Raw genomic sequence first — 21,576 nt, forward strand, 5'->3', positions numbered from 1 at the left:
AATACCATGAAATTACAGGAAGGCTCCAAACTTACAAATACAAATGTACTTAAAATGAATGCTTAAGCACAGATAATGTGGATTAAGATGAATACATATATACTTTCATATCTTTATAGTATTGGCTAACAAAAGTCAGAATTTCAATTTAAAGAAAGCAGGATATGTCAGTTCTACCTCTGGCACTACATGTTAGTTTGTTTTGAAATTGAAGGCTCACACTGATCTTCCCATGATTCAAGACAGAAGAGAATTGGTATACCGTTGCCCAGAAATTTTGACAGTAGATTTCAGACTTTTAAAACACTTGTAACACAAACACCCTTCACTTTAGCCATTAGCAACAGTGGTAGTAGGCCGTTGTCTTCATATGCCCCAGCAGGAGATAAAACCCACACTCTGCCAGCAGGTTTCAAGTTACTGCTGACAGCAGAGGAACACAAGTTCTCTGACTCCCTGATTTAATTCCATCTTTTGGAGGAGAAAATACACTCTCAATTCAAGATAAAGCTAAGTATTTTTGCTATCATTTTTAGTAAGTCCTTCATTTACAGATCTGAAAGTGTTAAGACTACCCTCTGCACCCCCAGTTCTAGTCTACTCAAAACAGTTGATAATTCAAGTTGGACAGTAGATCTTGAAAAAACTCTTAACCAACCCACACTCTTTAAGAACAGACTGGCAACACAGTGATGCTCAGCAGTGAAGGGACACAGATCTATGTAGGAGGGCACTGTCTCATTTCCCCTCTCTGTGTACACAGGAGTGAAGCTTGCCACAGCACTCCAGACTATGCAGACCAAGAGGAACTTAAACAGGAGACTGATTGCTTCTGCAGCACCGAGGGTACATCGTCACTTTTTGTCCTGCAGATACATGGACAGCTCCTCAGAAAACTTTCATCAAAGATTTCTTGCGAAATCTCATTTTCCTGACAGGCTACATACTTTACTTATTAGGCTCCAGAAAAGAGCAGAAGGTTAATACAGAAAATTCTAAACTAAAAGAAATGAGAAGCCATACAAAGCAACAGAAAAAAAATGGAGAAAATCAAATTCATCTCCTGAACACAGGTTTCTTTATATAGAGAAATGGTTTAAAGTACAATGCCCAAAGAACCTCCATGGAGCTGTCTAGGTAGGGCACTAACCACTGCAATTAGTAAGAGAAGAAAAATCACTGCTGATAAGAGGAGTAACAACCATATAGGGAATGGCAATTGGTGGAGTAAAAGGGAATGTGGGCCAGTAATTGCAGGGTTTCCCTCCTTGTAATAGTCAGAAGCTACTTACTGCTGAAGCTAGTCATAATGAAACCTCCAACTTCTCAGGAAATGCCTTAACTGAGCTTTAGAGTATTTGTAGCCATATTTCCCTCACTGTCCCCTAACAAACTCCACTGTCCACTCCTTTTGCACAGAAAGTTTTCACACACACAGAATTTGAGACTGAGCGTGCATGACTTTAGAGACAAGTACTTTCACCTAGATACCAGACTCCAGTGAAAGGCAGGTGTATGTCACAAAATGAAATTACATGAGTGACAGAAAAACCTACACTAGGATGCATGGGCCAGCCTGAGCAGGGGATTGGGCAAGATGATCTCCAGAGGTCCCTTCCAACCTCAGCCATTCTGGGTTTCCATGACATTCTTCAATATTCAACAACCTCATCTCTAAGCCATTTTCCTGGAAGATGATTAATGTGAGTTGAAGTTCAAGTTCTCTCAAGCAAAGAAGGAAGTGGAATGTGAGTTTCCAGTATTGTACCAAAGAAAAAAATCTAAGTAGGAGGAGCAAAACTGAGAGGAGCGTATGAGGCAGGACTAGCAGTACTTGTAAAGGAAAGAGCAGCACAGAGAACAAGAACACAGGCAGCACCAGAACTATCACTTGTGAGCGATTTATATAGTTTCATCTTATTTTCTATTGGGCTTCTGTTAAGAAACTGCAAATTAAACTGCAATACTTGAATTTAGGTAAAGCTTTCTGAGGTTGTATTTCAGAAAAGAAAGGGCTGTACTTTTCAGTCTGGAATTAAACATTTGCTTTATCCAGCAAGTAATGGGAAAAAAAATCTTCAATTTCTTCAATGTTTCTCTCTGGTCAGGGTTTGGGTTTTTTTTTAAAATCAGTTGACCCAAGAGTGTCTTGTTAGATTACAAACTATGCCTGATGAAAAAACCCTTGTTTTGTATTACAAACTGTTTCCCTGTAGGCTATGACTGTCTGAAATAGGAATAGTCAGTGGCCTAGGAGGCTCCTGCCAATCCCATGGAAAAGAAATTCAAGTACATTATATTGTAGAGAATAGAAACAGACCATGCATGGTCTGAACACCCACCTTGAAACATCTCAATTGCTGAGTGCCCAGTTTGAAACATCTCAGGGGCCCAGTACTTCCAGTGAGTGAGTGGGTGTTGCACACATTCAGTCATTTCAGAGTGGGCACAGGGAAACTGAGGCACTTGGCATTACTAACCATTTTTGAAAATAACAATAATCACAACACTTTTCCTCAACCTGAAATTCCCTTAAACTCCATCACCAGCAGAACAAGGCCAACAGTGCTTTTGAAAGCAACTTCCTTACAGTATTTTTTTTCTCTAGACTATAAGGGGAAGGCTAGGAAGTTATAATGATCCCAGTTTAGACATGAGAGCAGTAGCACTGATCTATCTGACCAGGTATATCCATCACAGTACCCAAACAGACTGCAGTGTAAAGAACAGCATTATCTCTGAACACCAATCAACACTGAACTGAGCTAATGAAATAAACAGGGTTCTCACACAGAATTCGATGTAGCAAAACGTTCCACGTGCTGACTTGCTTTGCTGTATGAAATCCAAAGTAAAATTTTATTCAACACAAATAGAGATGGTTTAATTGAGGCTGAGACACATAAGTTAATACAAAGGCATAAACTAAACTCTCATAAAGTAAACATAGCTTACTATGAAACAGAAAAACAGTTCTATAGATACTTACATATTTTTTGCCATTGTAAGCACTATACTTGATGCCACATGCAGCACCAAGACATGAAGACAGGCAGTGTGCACACAGTTTTCCGAAACAAAAATGGCCTTTTCCTTGACTAAACACTAAGACCTGTCCAATTCCCAGACTACTTCCCACCCTTCAGACAAGAGGCCAGCACTTGACCAATATCTCTTTTTTCCTTACTAAATTCCAAGGTTATGGTGAGGTTAATCTTTATTCTACCAATAAATGCCTACTTCATTTTGCAGAAAGACCAATTTGAAGTTAATAAAGACAATACAGTTAGTAAGCAGAAGCACTGAAAGGAAGATAAAGTATTTAGAATAGTTTTGAGAAGCAATTCAAGCTCTGCACTATCATAATTCTATAACACTCTCCTGGCATTACTGTGATATCCACCCAGAATTACAGTTCTCTCTTCAGCAAATGAGTAAATCAGCATTCCTCAACACTAGCACCACACAAGCCCAAGAAGAACAGAAGCACAAGTTATGTTGACAGCCAAGCAGCAAGAAAACACCAAGGCTGAAGTTCACATACATTTTCTTTGGCAACAAATTAAGTTTCAGAGGACATTTTCCTGGGCATTCATCCCTGCTGTTCCTCTCATGTTCCTCCTCTACTGCCCATCAGCCAGGACAATATAGTCTTTCATAGGGTCATACTATAAATTGGAATAATGAAACAATTCAAGCTAAAAATATCAGTCTGTCCTCCAAACCCAAACCCATGCTATTCCAGTAATGGAGTCTGAAGTGCAGATATTCAAACAGTTGAACCAGTTCAATTAAGGGAGTAGCAAACTGTAGCAGGATGGAGATGGGGGAAAGGAACTTCCTAAATCAACTTGTTTGCCAAGAAAAAGATAAAGGAAGGTAAAGAAACCACATTGGTCTATTTTCAAAGTAAGCACAAGGCATACGTTACCTTCTCAAAGAAATCTGACCAATCTCTCATAAAGTAAATAAAAAACCTCCGCCGTGTTTTTCTAAATATATATATATATTCACTATATATAAAATACATACTTACAAACACACACACACACATATCACTCTCTTCCCGGTGGATTTTAACATATGATGAAATTAAGGCTGAAAACAACATTTACAACTAATTTCAATGGGAAAGAAGTTTCCTATGACTAACAAAATGTTTCTTGTCTCTGGAAGCATGGACATGTCTGCACCACACAACAGAGCCTGGTTCAGTACTCCCAGCTGCTGCTGACCTTGCCTTCCTCAGAACAAGAGATGGGAGGGCTGGGAATATGTAAAAATAAGGGGTTTAGTGCTGTCCTTCTTCTACCCCATTTTTCCTCTCAGAACTTGATAAGGTAACATTGGTATTTGGGAAAAAAACTTCTTGAAGTATTCTCCCTTACAAGGAACTGCAAATATTTGTTAAGGCCTTGTAATTGCTACACTTTGATCTCTCAGAATACTTTGTAAAACTGATTTTTAAAATGAAGAATTTTTATTTCAAGACTTTTAATGGGTCTTTACCATTCCATAAAATATATGCTGCTTTATGTATGATTTCCCCTGGAAATGAATATCAGCATTTTTTATTATTATTATTCCAACAAGTTCATTTCTAGCTTGTTAGATCTTTCTCAAGCACAGTTTCTTCTGTATTACTCAAGATCTCTACTGGCACATTATGAATTCTACAGAGATAATCCATGCAGTTTTTGTTTACAAGTCAACTGTATTAATGCTTTCTCTTGCCAAAATCCAATTCTTCTCGTATTTTAAATTGCATTGACAGGTGAAAACCAAATATTTTAGTGTAAAGTGCAAGTCTGTCTCTAATAAAAGGCATGACTGTTATGAGGCAGTAGTAAATATTACCATTAGGTTTTTCACAAGAAAAACTTTGCTTCTGTTAATGAACTAATTTTATTTCTCATCTTAGGGAAGCTCATTCAAAGAGTACCTTCATTAAAGTAAATGCAGTAATTACTTAGAATTTCCTCCATTTAGAGGAAACGGGAAATGGGTTGGAAAGACTTCTCAGAAAAAAAAAAATACCAGTAAGATAGGAAAACAAGCCCTTTTCACTCAAGAACTTCAAAATTCTCAGAAATATTACCTCTCTGTCCCAAAGCGGAGACAGCCTAGCTCAGAGCTAACAAGCCCTCATGAGAGCTTATTTAATCACTGTAATATTTCAGTAAATGTAGCTGGCTTGGTTCTGGACTTCAGCTACCACAGTAGTAGAGTGTAGAGTCTGGTGCAGCTACATCCGAGCTGAAGTCTCATTGCCTCCCAGAGCGGCTGAGGGCCGTGTGTGCACAGAAATCACCCTCAGTCTCTCACTGCACACCACTCAATCCTGCTGCTGTGCACAAAGCGCCCAGCAAAGCTCAGTGACCACCAGAGTGCCCAGCAAAGCTCAGTGACCACCAGAGTGCCCAGCAAAGCTCAGTGACCACCAAAGCGCCCAGCAAAGCTGAGTGACCACCAGAGTGCCCAGCAAAGCTGAGTGACCACCAGAGTGCCCAGCAAAGCTCAGTGACCACCAAAGCGCCCAGCAAAGCTCAGTGACCACCAGAGTGCCCAGCAAAGCTCAGTGACCACCAAAGTGCCCAGAAAAGCTCAGTGACCACCAAAGTGCCCAGCAAAGCTGAGTGACCACCAAAGCACCCAGCAAAGCTCAGTGACCTGCTGTCCGCAGTGCACGCAAAGCCCCATGAGCAGGCTGTGGTGCGCACGAGCCCTAGGACAAGGAAAAGCAATAGAACACATTTCAAACAGAAAGGTAAGACCAAGATAATGCCCTCACTCCAAGACAATCCATCAGTGTCTTCTATCAGCGCATTTCAGTGGTCATAGTTACAATCACACACACAGAAAACCCACAGAATCCAAGCTAAGCTTCCACAGCCAACTGCAACAGCTTCATGCAGACACAAATGAACACTCATCATGCACTTAAATGTTACCATTACCAACCCAAAATGAAACAGATGGGGGAGGAAAAATGCCAAAATATGTCTGGTTTTTCAATGCCCAGTATTTTGATTAAATGCTTAAATACACTTTTTTTTTTCTTTGAACCCACACAGCCTCCCAATCTAAATTTTGATATTTCTGCTTCTACAACCCTTGGCATTCCTGACTCCTGAATTTAGAGGTTATTGGTAGCCCCAGACAGAGCATGGCTGCTCTTTTGCTAACCAGCTGGGGCATTGGCTGTACTGCAGCTGAGCAGCAAGCTCAGGGTGGGAAAACAATCCAGTTTTACAGGCAGCTTTTGAGACAAATCTGGTTGGCAGCAACTCCACATTTTACACCACTGTGAACAAAGCAGTGAAGTCTCTTAAAACAGAGCTGACACTAGTCCACACACATAAATGAATAAACAAAAGACAAATCAGATTCATAATATACAACTGCCAACAGAAAGGTTGGGGGTTTAAAAATCAAAAACACTGATCTGTAAGATTCTCAGAAATGTGAAGGTTAGTAGAAATTGATGAGTATCGTTTCCAAAGTTAGTTTTTCAGAATGCAGATACTTCTATGTGCTTTGGATATTTTCCAGTTTCTGCTGAAGAGAACTGACAGAACACAATCAAGGTTAAGCTAAAGGAATCTAGAAAACCAGTGTCTCATGCAAGCAAAGATCAGGTGATGTTCCCCATGCAAAACATCCAATTCAGCATGAATCACATATTGATATGGCACTTGAAGTGCTGACCATGCCACAGTACTAAAGCTAGTGCTTTCAGAGCCTATAATTCCTCAAAATGACAAAAATTCCAAAACACACACGCACAAACCCCTCTCCCCCCCAAAAAAAACCTACTAAAAAAAAAAAAAAAAAAAATAAAATAAAAAAAAACACCCCAAAAAATTCACAAACAACAAAACAACAAAAAAACTCACACACAATCCTCTTACAGAGACAAGGCAAAGGCAAAGACTACACACAAACTTTAAGTGTAATGAAAACCAGCATTTCTTTCTGCCTCTAGCAGGCTTCCTTTGCATAAAACCTCTTCTGTGAATTGGCAGATCTCCTCTTTTGGCATGAATTGCTGGTATGTGGCATTCATTCTGCTGCTTGAATGCTGGTAAGTGACAGAGCTAAATCTTTCCATTATTGAAATTTTATTTCCCACAAAATTCTTACAAAAAATTTGTCCTATTACAAGGAGCTGCTACTTCCTTATGTGGAAAATGCATATCTCTGTGCAAAAAAAGAAGCAATGCACTTCTGTATCACCCAGGTCTCTCATACACACACAAATATCTATGATTTTGAGAGGAAACAGAAATTTGTTTTATATCTTACAGGACACCACAGATGATGATCTCTCAGCACGTTTTTAATATAATGCTGTTATCTTTGTCCATAGTAGGAAAGAAGGAGCTTTGAGGGGCTTCTTGGCTTCTCAAAAGGTAGTTTTGAAAACAACAGGAATATAAAAAGAATTGAAGTGTTCTGTAACCAGATAAGAAGTAAAAGGTTGCCATTTTTCAACTTAAACAGAACTGGTAAACTAGGACATAGCTAATAGTAACTGTGTTATTAAAATAAATTAAATTCAGAACCATAAGACTATGGTTGAGATTTGTGTGGCTAACGTCCACTAGTTGAGAGAATTTTCTCTCCTTTATACTGATATGCTTTTGAATTTTGTTCAATTTAAAATCTATTTTTCTATAAAAGTGATTGGGCCAAGTCTGTACACGAAAGTATATTCAGGGGAGAAGTCTTGATTACCTTGAGACATCAGACCAGACTACACACCTCTAACAAAGCATGGATAAAATCTAAAAATACCAAGAAAATATAGAATTTGAATGAGTTATGGCATACCTGATTCTCTCAAAAACAGCTGTGAATTAGATCCACACCCACAAGTAATAAACTTCAAAAAATGAAGTCTTGTGAAAATGTCACATTAATCTACCCATGCAGTAAATGTCTACTCACCCACTACTTACTAAGATGATTAGTAAGGAAATCACAAGTTAAACTTTATTCATCTGAAGAAAAATAGGAAAGAGGTTGCAAGGTTGATTTAACTCAGAAGATATTATTGTCACTTGACATTTACATGCAATGTATAATTCCATTCCCACTTACAGTCTGGGGAAAGCCTGTTAAAATTACTTCCTTAATGTGTGAACACTTCTTTGAATTGTGTTCTTTTCATCTGCCACCTTCTCCTTAAGCCAGCTGGCTCCTTTTGTTAAGTCTTTTTTAATAGGAAAGTTCATTATATGTAATTCAGGGAGCAGTTTGAGATTGTCACCTTCTATTGAGTGCTACGGCACATGCCTATTTCAGAGCACTCTGTAGTATCTGTTGGTAAGGTCAAAAAGACAAACGGTTCACACACATGTACTGAACAGCTCTAGCAAGGGACTAATTGGTATGACCACATCTATCTTCTCATTTTCATCCACATGGACAACTCCTCCTTCCTTTTATATGCCAGACTACTCTTTCCCTTTGTCAAAGATAACACCTTTGTGGCAACTAGGAAAGTTGCTTACATGGAAACACTATTAGGAACACATCTTTTGTCATCTAGAGACTGATCAGCATACTGTCCTGCTTAATCCTATTGCTGTGGCTTTCTTATTCCTTACTATTCCTTCTCCTTTATTACACATCTCTTTACCACTAACTTCTCTCCTCTTCTATTCCTTCTCATCCAATTTTCCCATCCCCACTTTTTTCCTGAGCACTTGCTAGACGACTTTTTGATTCTTTCTCTATGTGCAAGTGCCATCTTCCCAGTGATCACAATCTTTGGGGGTTCCCTTTCACTTTCTCCCATCCTTTTATGTAATAACAGCTCTAACAGACTCAGAGCTGTTGGTTTTCCTTTATTGGCATAAAGGTCCACTTGCAAGAAATAAAAACCTCAAACTGAAACAATAACAAAAAGGGCATAAGCTCCCCAGTCATTAATAGCAACTGCTATGTAGTGCACACGTTGGGAACTAAAATAGACACTGCCTGAGGGTGGCAGGTCAGCGGGAGTGGCAGCACTAACTTGGTTACTGTGTGCCCTACACAAAAAGCTGTGCTGCTGATGCTCATCCATAATGTCAGACCCTTGCTCAATGCCTAAGAGGGGTACAGGGATTCCTCTGGGTTTCAGGTTTTTTTAAGAAGGGGCTGAATGTAAGCTGATAATTTGGCAGATGTGTCCCTATCTTTAAGAGCACACAGTGTATAATTCAGGCAAAGACTGTAAGAAAACACACATGAGACTAAATCCTGCTAATTGCACTGCCATTCAATAAGCTCTCCCAGTATTTCAAAGAAAGAGCAACACAAATTACTCATGCCTGGAAAGTGGGACTTACACCAAGACTGACTAAAGCAGTTCAACTTGTGAAGTTAAAGATGCTAAAGTTGCCTTGATCAGGATCCTACCACTACCATCTTGAACATTTCTGAACATACTGGGCACTTTGATTATCAGATAGAAATGTAAGATCCAGTGCCTGAAAACTGAAACACAAAAGAAAACACAAGATTGAACTGTTTATTCAGAAATATGATAGATTATTCAGCTGACCTCCTGCTGAACTGTGGGTTTCACTGTAAATTTTCTTTCTGTAAGCAGTTCTAGTAGCACATTTTTTTGAATCAGTGTAAAATTTTCTCTGCATAGTATTATCGCACTAATAAACACCAGTCTACCCTCCTGTAGACATGGTTGGGGATCCACTCATAAATTTTATCATGTCCTGTGTGTATTTTAGTGGTTCAAACCATTTCATATCACCTGTAATTGTGGGATCACACCTACAGTTGTTATAATTCCTATTTGTCAATTCACAAAAGGCAAGGATGATATCTTTGCTGGTATGTTGTCTTCTGCTGCCTTCTATTTCCCCTGTACACATATTTTGCCTGACTACCTATTTTTTCCAATCACCTACCCCCATTACAGACAATTCACATTATTTTTAGGCTCTTGTAACATAACTTCCCCAGGCACAAATGACATAAGCAAAACCAGAAGTGAATTCACTCCTGTGAAACACAGGAGTTTGAGATATTCATACATCCTCACAAAACATTCCTGACACCATTTTTATAGAAGACAAACTCGTGTTTTGTGAACTCCAGTGACTTCCTCAAGGCCACAATGTGATGCCAGTTTGAAAGCACAGTTAGTCCTAGCCTGGAGGACTCAGAAAAATTAGATTTAAAAGTACCTCAGTTATTTTATCTCATTCATTTAATGCTATTATGTGTTCCTTGTTCTTCTTCAGAGAAAATGATAAACAAAATGAGAAGAGAAACAATCTATGAAAATTATAATTAAAAATATTTTAAAGCTCCAATTCAGACCACCAAACCCTGCCTATCCTCCAAAGCATGGTATTTTTCATATGTTTCAGTGTCAGTAAGGAACATGAAAGTCTTACATGCAATTTTAACTGAAAAAGCAAACATTCCCCTTTAAATTCTTGGAATTTATTCAGTACATATTACAATCTTCATTCTTTGGAGCATCAATGTGCTATATAACATTGGTGTAAATGTCATAAAACATGTCATAAAATCTGGATTTGAGCCAGAGGTGGTTTTTTTCCTACTGAAAGTATTAAAAACCTCTAGTAATTAATTCTATGTTCACTTACAATAAAAGGTTATTTGAGTATCAAAAAAACAAGTAACTAGTAAAAACTAGTAAAAACTAGTAACAAGTTATTGAATTCTTGAAGAGATGAACAAAGAGACAGGAAGAGAAAGGAAAAAAAAAACCTTTGATAAGTGTCCTGTGTCTACTCACAGGGATCTGGATGAAGTTTCAGAATTATCACATCTATATAAGGGCTTATTTCATGTTTTGACCAAACACTGAGAACATGTCATACAGTAAATTACTCAGATAAAATATTCCTCTTTGGCTTTTGTTCAAAAAGGTTGATTTATCTTTGTGCTAAAGAGCCCACACAAGACCTCTGCAGTACTTCATAGTATTTGTAAGCTGGAACAGACCATCAGCATCACTCTGTTCTGATCTCATGCACAGCAGAGGCCAAAGAACCTCACCCAGCAATTTCAAGCCTATAACTCACAGCCATAAGCTCACTCATTCTCTCAAGGTTAACATCACTAGTACACAGAGGGTCTCCAAAAAGGTCTGCATAGCATTTAAATCCCACTTATGATCTATTTTGAAGACTACTGAGATTTTATGAGGTCTAGGAGAGAGAAATTTATAGTAACTATGGGTATATGAAGTAACCCACCAGGTGACTGCAAATCTCTCTGACTCACAACGACCTTTGGGGGAGAAAACTACCCACTGCCTTAAAAAAATACATAAGAAAATGGAATAAATATTCACACATACATATGCATGTATTTGACATCAGACACTATGTAAATACCACCTATCAAAATCTGTGAAATATAACTGTGCAGTTTTCATCTGAGCACTTGTAAGAGTTCTGACAAAACCCAGGACTGTCCAGCTCTGACCTTCTGCTCAGGTGCACACTGTCAGTACATTGCCATCAGAACACACTAAAACCAGTTATTCAGCAAGCTAAGCTTTAAATCATTTCATTCTGAATGATAGATACTCTCTAGATCTTAGCAGCTTCATGCAAGAATAAATATATAAAATGCAATGATCTGTACTGATCTGATAATATAAATTCTCTTTCTATTCATCTTAATCCTCCATTTATATTTTATTGTCACTAAATGGAAGAATGCAGTGAAAAGGCATCAACACCTCTAGATCCATTCTAGGAGTGAGCTCAAGAGTGCTACAGCAGATGAAGCAAAAAGGAAAGCCTCTGCTGCCACCTAAAGGGTTTCTCTGTCTTCGAACTGCTGAAGTTGAGGAACAAAGATAGTTGGTGCTTAATGGGCACCCAGACTGAAAAAGAGCTATCAGAACAAAAGCATGCTGCTTAAGACAATAATATAGCTGCTTAATATAGCTTGTTACAGCTTAATATAGCTGCTTTCCCCTCACTGCATTGTGCTCTTCTTGCAGTCAAAATTACAGCTGGGAAATAGTAACAACACTACATATTTGTTTCTTCCCACTTTGTAAGATTACAGACTACAGTCAGAGTGGTTTTGGATAAATACAAAAGAACAAAAATCTTTCATTACAAGTCATATTTTTCCAGATTTTGAAACAAGGCACATTTCCAAATCTCCTTTTTTGGATTGCTTCTTTGAAGAACAGCTTCCAGAACCAACCAGTGTGTTCCAGCAACAGGCTCATCAGTACTGGATATAAATATTGTAAGTAAAGAGAGGTACAAAAAAAATTAATCCAGCTGTCTCTTATCAAAATTTTATATTGACTACAGAGCATAGTGCAAAAAATGTAACTTCTTTGTTTTCAGAAAACAAGAACTCAACTAGTCTTTCTTGTTTCAAAGAATAAAATTACTTAAAGAAAGACTCCAAGTATAACCATGTACTGACCACTTCAAGAAAACATATCTTTCTCATTGTTAGCTGAAAGGTTAAGTACCTGTAAAACAGTACAAGAAGCACAGCACAATAGAAGCAAAAGTTAAGATTAAAAGCACATCTTTGCCAAAATGATTAATCTTAAGCAAGGGATTTGAAGGAAAGCAAAAATAGTATTTTTGAGAAAGGGAATCTGGAACATTTTATTTCCCATACCACAAAATACAAGCTTACTTTGGACAACAGGAAAAGAATTTCCCCAAGCAAGATGTAATTTGGTGCCTATACCAAGTTTGTGCACGTCACCAATTAGAACCACAGACATTGGTGTAGCAACAAAGCAGATCAGTGAACAAACAGCTTCTGGCAGAGAAAAACCTGGGGTTAGAATAAAACTTCCTCTGTGAAGTGTATGCTACCATGAGGGAATTCTTGCAGCTTCACAGGAAGCATCTAGCAGAATCTAACACAGAAGGATGAACTTCATGCATCATTGGCCTCTCTTCATTTTCCACAGTACCTCTTCATAACTGGAAAACATTTCTGTATAGCAAGTGTCAGTGAAAAGCCATTTATCTCCAGGACAGACTTTGACTTTCTACAATTACATTCTCCAACAAGAAAACAGAAAATCTACACTTAGGTTCTCCAACAAGAAAAAACCTGTATTCCTACGATGAATATAAAACTGTTTGCTACTTTCTTCTCATGAGCACCTTCACAGATATATGGACCTAAGAGTGAAAACCAAGGTCTGATTTCTCATGAACAGTTCCTGCAACACAGACCACAACTTTGACCATTACGAGGCCACTGTGAGGTGGAGACTTGACCAAGGCCCCGTTTGTATGTGACAGAAGGCAGGATGTGCAAGAAAACATCTTGACATGGCTTATCTTGCCTGCACAAGAACAGGGCAGCAAGGCAAAGTTTATCCAGCTCATTTCCTCAGTCAGAGGACCTTCATGCTCACACCTCTTATTCAAGCAAGTCACAAAGTGTCATTCTAGCCTATTTGCTACAGCCTGTTCCCAGGACAAGTACCTTATGTTTGGATTATTTTTATGAAGCACAATGATCTCTAAAACCATGGAAACTAAGAGACCATAAACATTTTAGAAGCACAAGTGTGTCAGCAGGTTGATTTCTGGACCCCAGAACTATTACATCATAGCCATTTCATGCACAAGAACTTTGTCAATGTCGAGATTCATGTTATGGTATGATACTGCAGGAATCCTGCCTTTGAATTTCCAAGGAAAAATAAGCTAGGAAAAAAAAGAACAAAGAAAACAAATTAACCAAATCATTTGATATTCAAGCACAGCTACAAAGTCCATTTTCATACTAGCGTTTACACCATTCCAAGCAGAACTTTTAGGTCAATGACAGAGAAACTTACATGGAGAGGGCCCCTCTCTCAGGGACGAATAAACTTTGAATGTTCAAGTCTGACCGGTTTGGGCTGCTGCAATGGGTTTAGAAAGTCCCTACAAAGAATACTTGATATTCCATACAAAGTCATCCAACTGTCTATCAAAAGGCTGGCAATAAATTCATAAAACAAGGCTAGCTGCCATGTCTGTATGCTCCACACTTCTTCCTATGTCAACAACCTTCATCAGCATTTAGAGCTGTTCTTGTTAAAACCAGTCTAAGTGAGCAGTGAGATAAAGTAATCTCACAGGGTTAAATCCACATGGAAAGATCCTACACTACCTACTACTGTTTAACAAGTACTGAACAGGCATGATGACACAAGTGGATATCAATCAACTAGAGATGAGAAGGCAGTCAGAAAAAGAGGACATTATACATATGAGATGCAGTGCAGCACACATGAAGAAAAGCACAGAGGCAGCCCTGGGACAAGGGGAACAGATACATGAGGTAGGCAGACAGAACTGAGGCAAACTCTGCTGCAGAAGGAGCAGTTTATGCAGTGAGTAGACAAGAAAGAAAAGTCAGAGCTGTAACTCTAACTTAATCTGGGTTACACAGAATTGTATCACTAACATTTTTAAGACCCCTGGACCTGTTCTGTACACAGTGGTGAACAGAAAAACAAAGGATGGTAAGAAAACAAGAAGAATTCTCAAGTAGATCCTAATAGTGCTACAGGAAGATCACTGCCATGTAATACAGATGGCAAACAGCCACAGGCAGCAGTTGACCATGAACATTTCCAGCAAGGTTTTTAAGAAAAGGTAGCTCTTTTTTTTTCCTCAAGTAAGATTAGAATTCACCTGCAGTAACTGCTCCCCAAAAATAGCTATTCCACACTTCATGGCCTCTACACTTCACACTGGGAAAGTGATGTGCGCTTGGAAGAACGCCCCACATGTCAAGGAAGCATTTTGCTTTCTGCTAGAAAATCCATTCAGCTAATTAGACAAAACCCTAACTGTTCATCTTTTAAATGCACTTCAAAAGCTTTGTGCTAAGAAACTCTTATCTTGTCAGTAGTTAGCATACTCTCCAGACCTCCCAATTATTTCCCATTTGTACTGGACAATCCTACCAGCTTGGACTCGAGCCCAGACAAAAGTAACACCACATCTGAAGAGCAGCTGTTGGACTGGAAGCCTGGAGATGACCATGAGTTGGATTTCTTCATTTCAATATCCACACCCCTCCATACATTACAATCCATACTCTTGAGAAAGTTCTGCTGAAGAGTCACCTGAAACTGCCATCCTCAGCAAAATGACCAAATTTACAACCAAAAATTTTAAGCACAGCTGGGAATGGATGTCTGTGATGGATATGCCAGATTTGTCCTGGGCCAGCATATTCTTACTATAATCAGCACATCAATGTGGAATTTCAGGTTTCACTAATTCCAAAAACAGAGAATAAAACTTATCATTCAAGTATTTGACATGGAAGTCCATCAGTGCTTTCTAACTCTGTAGAACTACTCCAAGGAGGTAAGTAAAGATAGTTCAGCAACCAAGAGAAGCTAAATTAGCAGTGCAAACATCTGTTCCTCTGTGTGCAGAGGTGTCAACACACGGCTTAAAGTTCAGTTCTCAGAACATTACAATTCAGAGATGTTGCCGAAAAAGTACTTGTGACAAGTGGCCTAATGAATTCTCTTTCTGCACTCACACTACTAAAGCTCAAAAGCAGAATGAGGCAAGATTTAGGAAGATGCAAACAATAGTAGAACTGAGACGATTTTACTCGCATTATAATTGATTTTGAACAGTGTCATCTTCAAATTCTCAAATCTATTAGGTCTCCAGTTCAGCAAATGATCTTTTCATGTGCTTTAGCTTTAAAATATTCAGAGCCTTGGAAGGTTGGTGGACCACTCATGAATATCAATCTGTCCTTCAGTATTTTACTAGGCTGGGCCACAGAACTTCCAAGAGTATTTTGAGCACAGGCGGGACAAACTGAAACCAAGTGTGCACAGTCTGTTTTTTCGCTTACATCATTTATTTACATAGTAACTTTTCAAAATGCTTCTATACAACAACAGTGTCCTTTGAAGAAGAGAAAAACACAACTGTTAGACAATGTCAGTATCTAAAGGATAATCAGCAGAAAGACTGAGAAGGACAAAAGATTTCTTTTTCAGTCATTAAATAAAATGAACTTTTAAATTGAATGTTTCCCTTTCATATTCAGTTTGCTGAAATTAATTTGCACCTCTAGAATATAGATCTTTAACTCCTTCCAGGATCTTTTAAAATTCTATCTCTTTGCCAGCACATGTTCCTAACACCAATGATCAATGCCAAAAGTCAGCAGGTTCTTAATTGACAGGGAGATCTTAATCAACAATTTAACTTCATGGACATCAACAAAACTCTTTAAAAATAAGTTTTCATGATCGGATACATTAAAATTATTCTGCACACAGTTAGCTATTATTAATAATAGCCTTATTAATAATAGCCTTATTTTTCGAGAGATTGTACAAAGGAACAATGCCTGACCCAAATACTGAACACAAGTAATTTCTTTTCATAAAACTATACTGGAGTAGAACAAAATAAACATTTAATAAATACATTTAATAGCATATGTTTTCAGGATTTTGTTGGAGGAAAAATCACTCACTGAACTAACTTTGCCGTCTTTTCAGTTAAGAAGCAAATGTAATTTTTCTCATGTACTTGCCATGAAAAATTTTGTTACCATTCACAAAAAACAGCATTGTCCATTATGAAAGACTAAAGGAACAAAACACACACACAGAAAAAGTGCTTGTAAACTAAATAAACAGAATTCCTTACTTCCACAAAGCCTGGCTATGAAACCTGTCAGAAGTGGACAGTCAAATTTGCAAAGGAAATTAAAGCAAATTGCAAATGAGACAGGAAGAACACAGAAATATATTATCTAACTCTGTCCCGAAACTAAATTAGTACTTTGCCTCAGAAATGAAGGCTAAGTAGTATAGGTGAGCAACAGCCCTAGAAACAGAAATTGCCACATGTGACCTGGAGGTAAGAGCTGAACAGTCAAGTCCTGCAGATCAGATGATGCTAATTCTAAAACACTGAGAGTTTAGCAAAGCAAGTCATGCCACAGAAACACAGTATCCTTCCTGATGGCACTCTGTAAGAAGCAAAAGAACTTGAAATTCGAGCACAGTAGTCAGGGGAATGAAAACCAAACCTTACAAAAGTGATGACATTCCCTATTTGTTCATTCCATGTAAGTACATCTGCAAGGAAAGGTGTAAGAGTGAAGAAGACAACTGCTGTGGGTAAAAACGTAATTTGGGAGCACTAGACCAAAGAAGTATGACCTACAAATCCTACAGATCTGGAACACCTTCTCTGTAGTGCAGTGGGAGGGACTAAGATAATAGACCATGCTTGATAATTCTATAACCATGATTCAACAGAAAAGTTGCCTCTGCTAGAATAAAATATGTTATGGTCTAGATAGGAGCTGTTTTCCAGTCAAATCATGTAACTTAACTGCAACCAGGTATTTCATCAGGAGTAATCTCCTCCTCTCAGGCTGGAATGCTAAAAATGCTCCTTTTGGTTACTGAGCTAAATGAACAAAATAATTTCATGCTTTTAGTTAAAGATTAATGTGTCAGAAGCAGTTAAATGAGGAAGAGACATTTCCTAGGAGTACAAGGCACAGACTTGCACCTGCAGACCTGCACAGTTGAGCTTAAGTTGCCTTATAGCCTTCCCAATAGGAATGCAAACAGGGGTTCTACTGAAAAGTGATTGATGAAATATTAATTTTAATAATTAATAAAATAAATAATTTTTTTATTGTTAATAAAATTAATGAAAACTTTAAAAATTTGTATAGTTAATTTCTGCGATCTTGGGGATGAAAGAATTCAATATATTCCATGTATTTCCATGCACTGCTTATGACAAAGTAGGAGAGATGGTGACTGCTAAAGCAGAGGGGAAAGGGAACTGGTTACACATTTTACAAAAAAGGGAATCCTCAGGTGACTGTTCAGACAAGCTTGCCATTTCCTCTTCCTGGTAAAAATTACATCTCAATTGTCTGACAGCAGTATGGATAAAAAGGTGGAAGGAGAGAGAAGTATCACACTAGACAATGAGAAAAATATTACTCTTGATTGTATGTAATCCTTGACTTAGTTGAGTGCAAGATTTATACGAACAGCAGAGCTTTTCTTTCAGAAGATTCTTATTCTCCACTCTCTGCTCTTTATTAAAACTATCAGGCATTTGGAGCTTTAAAGTTTTCATTTTTCCCTAGTGAAAACATTAACACAGATCTAAGATAGGGAAATTGGGCAACTAATGTTTGTGTTTAAAAAGTAACTTTGTAGTGCTCATTTTATTGTGAAATAGCAATTACAAGACTGTCAGCAGTAATTAGAAACTTAATGTACCCCACTTTGCAAATGTCCAAATTGAAGCACACTAAAAAAGGCCTGATTTTCAGGAGAGATAGCATTTAAAAAAACTGTATCCCCTAACAAGCTTTGTATTCAAAATCTTTAACATTATTTTAATATATGTTGCCTTGAATGTCAAATAAAACACACACAAAGAAGCAGTATGAGAATTAAAACTCATTTTATTCACCGACTTAAGGGGCCTTCTCCAGCTCATTCAACAATGTTAAATTTTCTACAAAGCTGTAGGGTAACAATCACTGGAACACACTTAGTCCTGGGTGTCACAAAAGCAGGGACAATGGTTGCCAGGTATTTACATTTTCACTGAATTTATCATTTTAATGAAATCTTTCGTTAAAGTGAAATTATTGTAATGAAAACACCCTGGCAAAGCCAGAAGAGTTATAATAAAGATTGATATTAACAGTAACTAAGTCAAAATACATAGGTCTGGGACTCATCTGTCAGATTCAGGACACAGCAGAAGAGAGAATATACTTACTAGAACTTTGCACAAGGTCAAGGGCAACCTGAGTAGCCACATCCATTCCAGAGTTGATGTAGGACTGGCAGTTTTTCAAAGAAGAAAGAGCAGAATCAATTGCATTGAATGAGATTCTTGGAACACCTGACATCTTGAAATTGGTACTCTAGAAATAACAGGGAGAACATATTAAAAGCAGTTTGAACACAAAAAATTTGGGAGAGAAAATGTAAGTTCTAATAGATAGTGAACATAAAGCAGCATCAGCAGAATCACTGAAGCATTAGGGAGCAGAGATGAAAACTTAGCTCCCAAGATATCAATAATTTCAGTGAAAGTGCAATTCAGCACAGGTTTGCAATTCACCTCCTATTCAGTATTAAGCAAAACTACAACACTAAAAGCAACTGGCAGTTTTCCTCTGCTTATTTCTACTGCTAAACCACAGTGAAGTTCAAACTCCATAATTATGTCTGCTTGAAAACTACAGCTCTATTTCAGATCCAAAAGAAGATCCAAAAAAGCCCACATGCCCAAAAACTTGGCTGGGTTATTCAGGCATATAATCAATTAGGCTAGGAAGAAATAGAATTTCTCACATTCAATTTAGTTTCATCAGCAGCTGGCCCTTGGAAAAAATAATCTAACAAAAGGGCCATTCTACTAAGAATGTACTTAAAACATCTAGCATCATTATTAAATAAAAGCCCACCTTAAAAATGCTGCCTACTTCTGCCAAAGATGCTACAAACTTTTGGTACCCACGTTCCATTAGCACAAAATAAAGTTACACAAGTACCGTTGTTTATCTTCCTTTCCACCCTCTGGCTCTGTAATACACACCCACAGCCTACACCCTCGTGGGTATTAGCTGCTCTGTTATTAGTAGAACCTTCAAGTTTTTTGTTTATGCTGTACATATCCACACTGCTCACATCCATCGGTTTCTTCTCACAAATCCCCAATTTCTGCTCTTCCTTCTTCATGCTTTGCCACAACCCACTCAGACAACATGTAGCTACTGTGAGAAACACAAACCTGCTGTGCAGGATTTTATACTTCAAGATGCAGATTAGAAAAATTCTGCTTCAGTTTTAGATACACAAAAAAAAAGGAAAAATAGAGCAAAGCACAACTCTTAGATAGAGAGGAATACTGCATTAGTACACATAAAGAATAACTAGTATGTTCAAGGACTATATCAAGATGCCATTGGGGGAGATAGAGAGCAGAATCCACAAATTTGGGGTATACCAGAAGGGGAAGAGTTGTTCTATCAATAACAACCTTTAACAGGCTATAATACAACAGTAATCTGGAAAACATCTACATAGAAAGTACAATGCTTTTCCCAAGCTTTGTATACCTAAGGCTGTACCGCTCTCTACTGCTTTCCCTGAGACCCCAGAACTACAACTTGTGCTCCCCCTAACCTGAACAAAATTGCCACATTCCTCACAAGTACCATGCAGACTATAAAACCTGGGTGCAAACCTGCTATCTCCTAATGTTTATTTCCTATAATTTTCCTATTTTATAAAATGTGCCTGGCCAGTCAATACTATCTTTTAGTACACCACCTTCAGGTCATGTGCTTCCAGCAACACTTTAACAACAGTTCAACTTCACCACAAATTGACCTCTTAATTACATGCAAATCTGTCTTCCTCTCTATCCCCTTCTAAAGGTGCATCTTTCCACAGATGCAGCAGGCTTCAACTACAGCTCTTGTTACATCAGCTCATGCTCTCCCAGCAGAAGACTGTGACTGCTATCATTAGAGAACTTTAGAGGCTGTCAAACTGACAACAGAAGACAAGGAAAAAAGTTCCTTACAGAATGCCCGGAAAGTAAAGAAAAGAAAAAGGATGCTGTTGAAGATTTAATACCAAATTCCTTCCGATATAATATTATTTAACTTTTTTTTAAAGTACTTGTTTGCCATCTTAGGAAGACTGTATAGGACCTCTGTGATCCAAACGTACACTATTGAATGGTCACATAAAATCATGTTAGCAACTTTATCTTTCTGAGCCCATTTTGTGTATCAAAGCTAACAAAGAGAGCCAAATTCCCCTCTTGAACTTGGTAAATCTCACTGAGAAAGCCTGTTGTTCTTTTGGAAATTTCACAGATACACACTGTGAAAGCAGGAATCTGAAAAAAAAAACAACAGTGAAAAGTTAAAAAGGCTCCTTCATTCTCACGAGCAAACTACACAGGAGCAGAGATTACTGGTTATGACATTAAATCATATCACTGCAGTGGTAGATTCATCTCATTCTGCCTTTTGGAAAGTAATTTCTTTTGGATGAGTTTTCATTTTTGTTTTTGAATAAAAGATAGTTTTTCTTAGAAACTGGTTACAATCCTGTAATACCCTAGCCTACTTGAAGGGTTCAGGGGAAGGCAGTGGGATATACCCTAGTGCACGGGGAAAACAACCAAATTACCAAGAGACTCAATAACAACTTTTACTTGCAAAATTTAGAACATTAAAGTAGAATAAGGTACTTGGCAAATTTTAAAACATCCAGACAAAATAAGGCACTTCCCAAACTTCAGCTCAGCAAACTTCAACTACAGACACAAAGAAGACACTGGAATTTTTTGGTCCAGCTTACAACATATTTTAAGAAGAACGTGTAAGAACACCAGAGAGAGAAAGAAAAAGACAATGGAGAGAGAAAGGTAGATGGTCTGCACCCCAGGATCGAGCAGTGTCTCAGCAGCTGCTAAAGCCGTGGCAGTGGAGTGTGTTTGGCACACAAGTTGCTTTCCTTGTATCTCCTATGCT

At 38.0% G+C, this 21,576-nt stretch overlaps 1 protein-coding gene across 1 annotated transcript in view; it reads right to left on the minus strand.

The window, feature by feature from the left end:
- The window catches only part of NSMCE2 (NSE2 (MMS21) homolog, SMC5-SMC6 complex SUMO ligase), a 124,577-nt gene that overhangs the window by 102,001 nt on the left and 1,000 nt on the right, over nt 1–21,576 (minus strand). The window contains exon 2 of the mRNA XM_063413202.1: nt 18,798–18,945. Coding sequence (XP_063269272.1) covers nt 18,798–18,945 — 148 coding nt within the window. The remainder of the gene's footprint in view (nt 1–18,797; nt 18,946–21,576) is intronic.

The sequence above is a fragment of the Prinia subflava genome, chromosome 1, assembly GCF_021018805.1.
Source record: "Prinia subflava isolate CZ2003 ecotype Zambia chromosome 1, Cam_Psub_1.2, whole genome shotgun sequence".
Classification (NCBI taxonomy): Eukaryota; Metazoa; Chordata; class Aves; order Passeriformes; family Cisticolidae; genus Prinia; species Prinia subflava.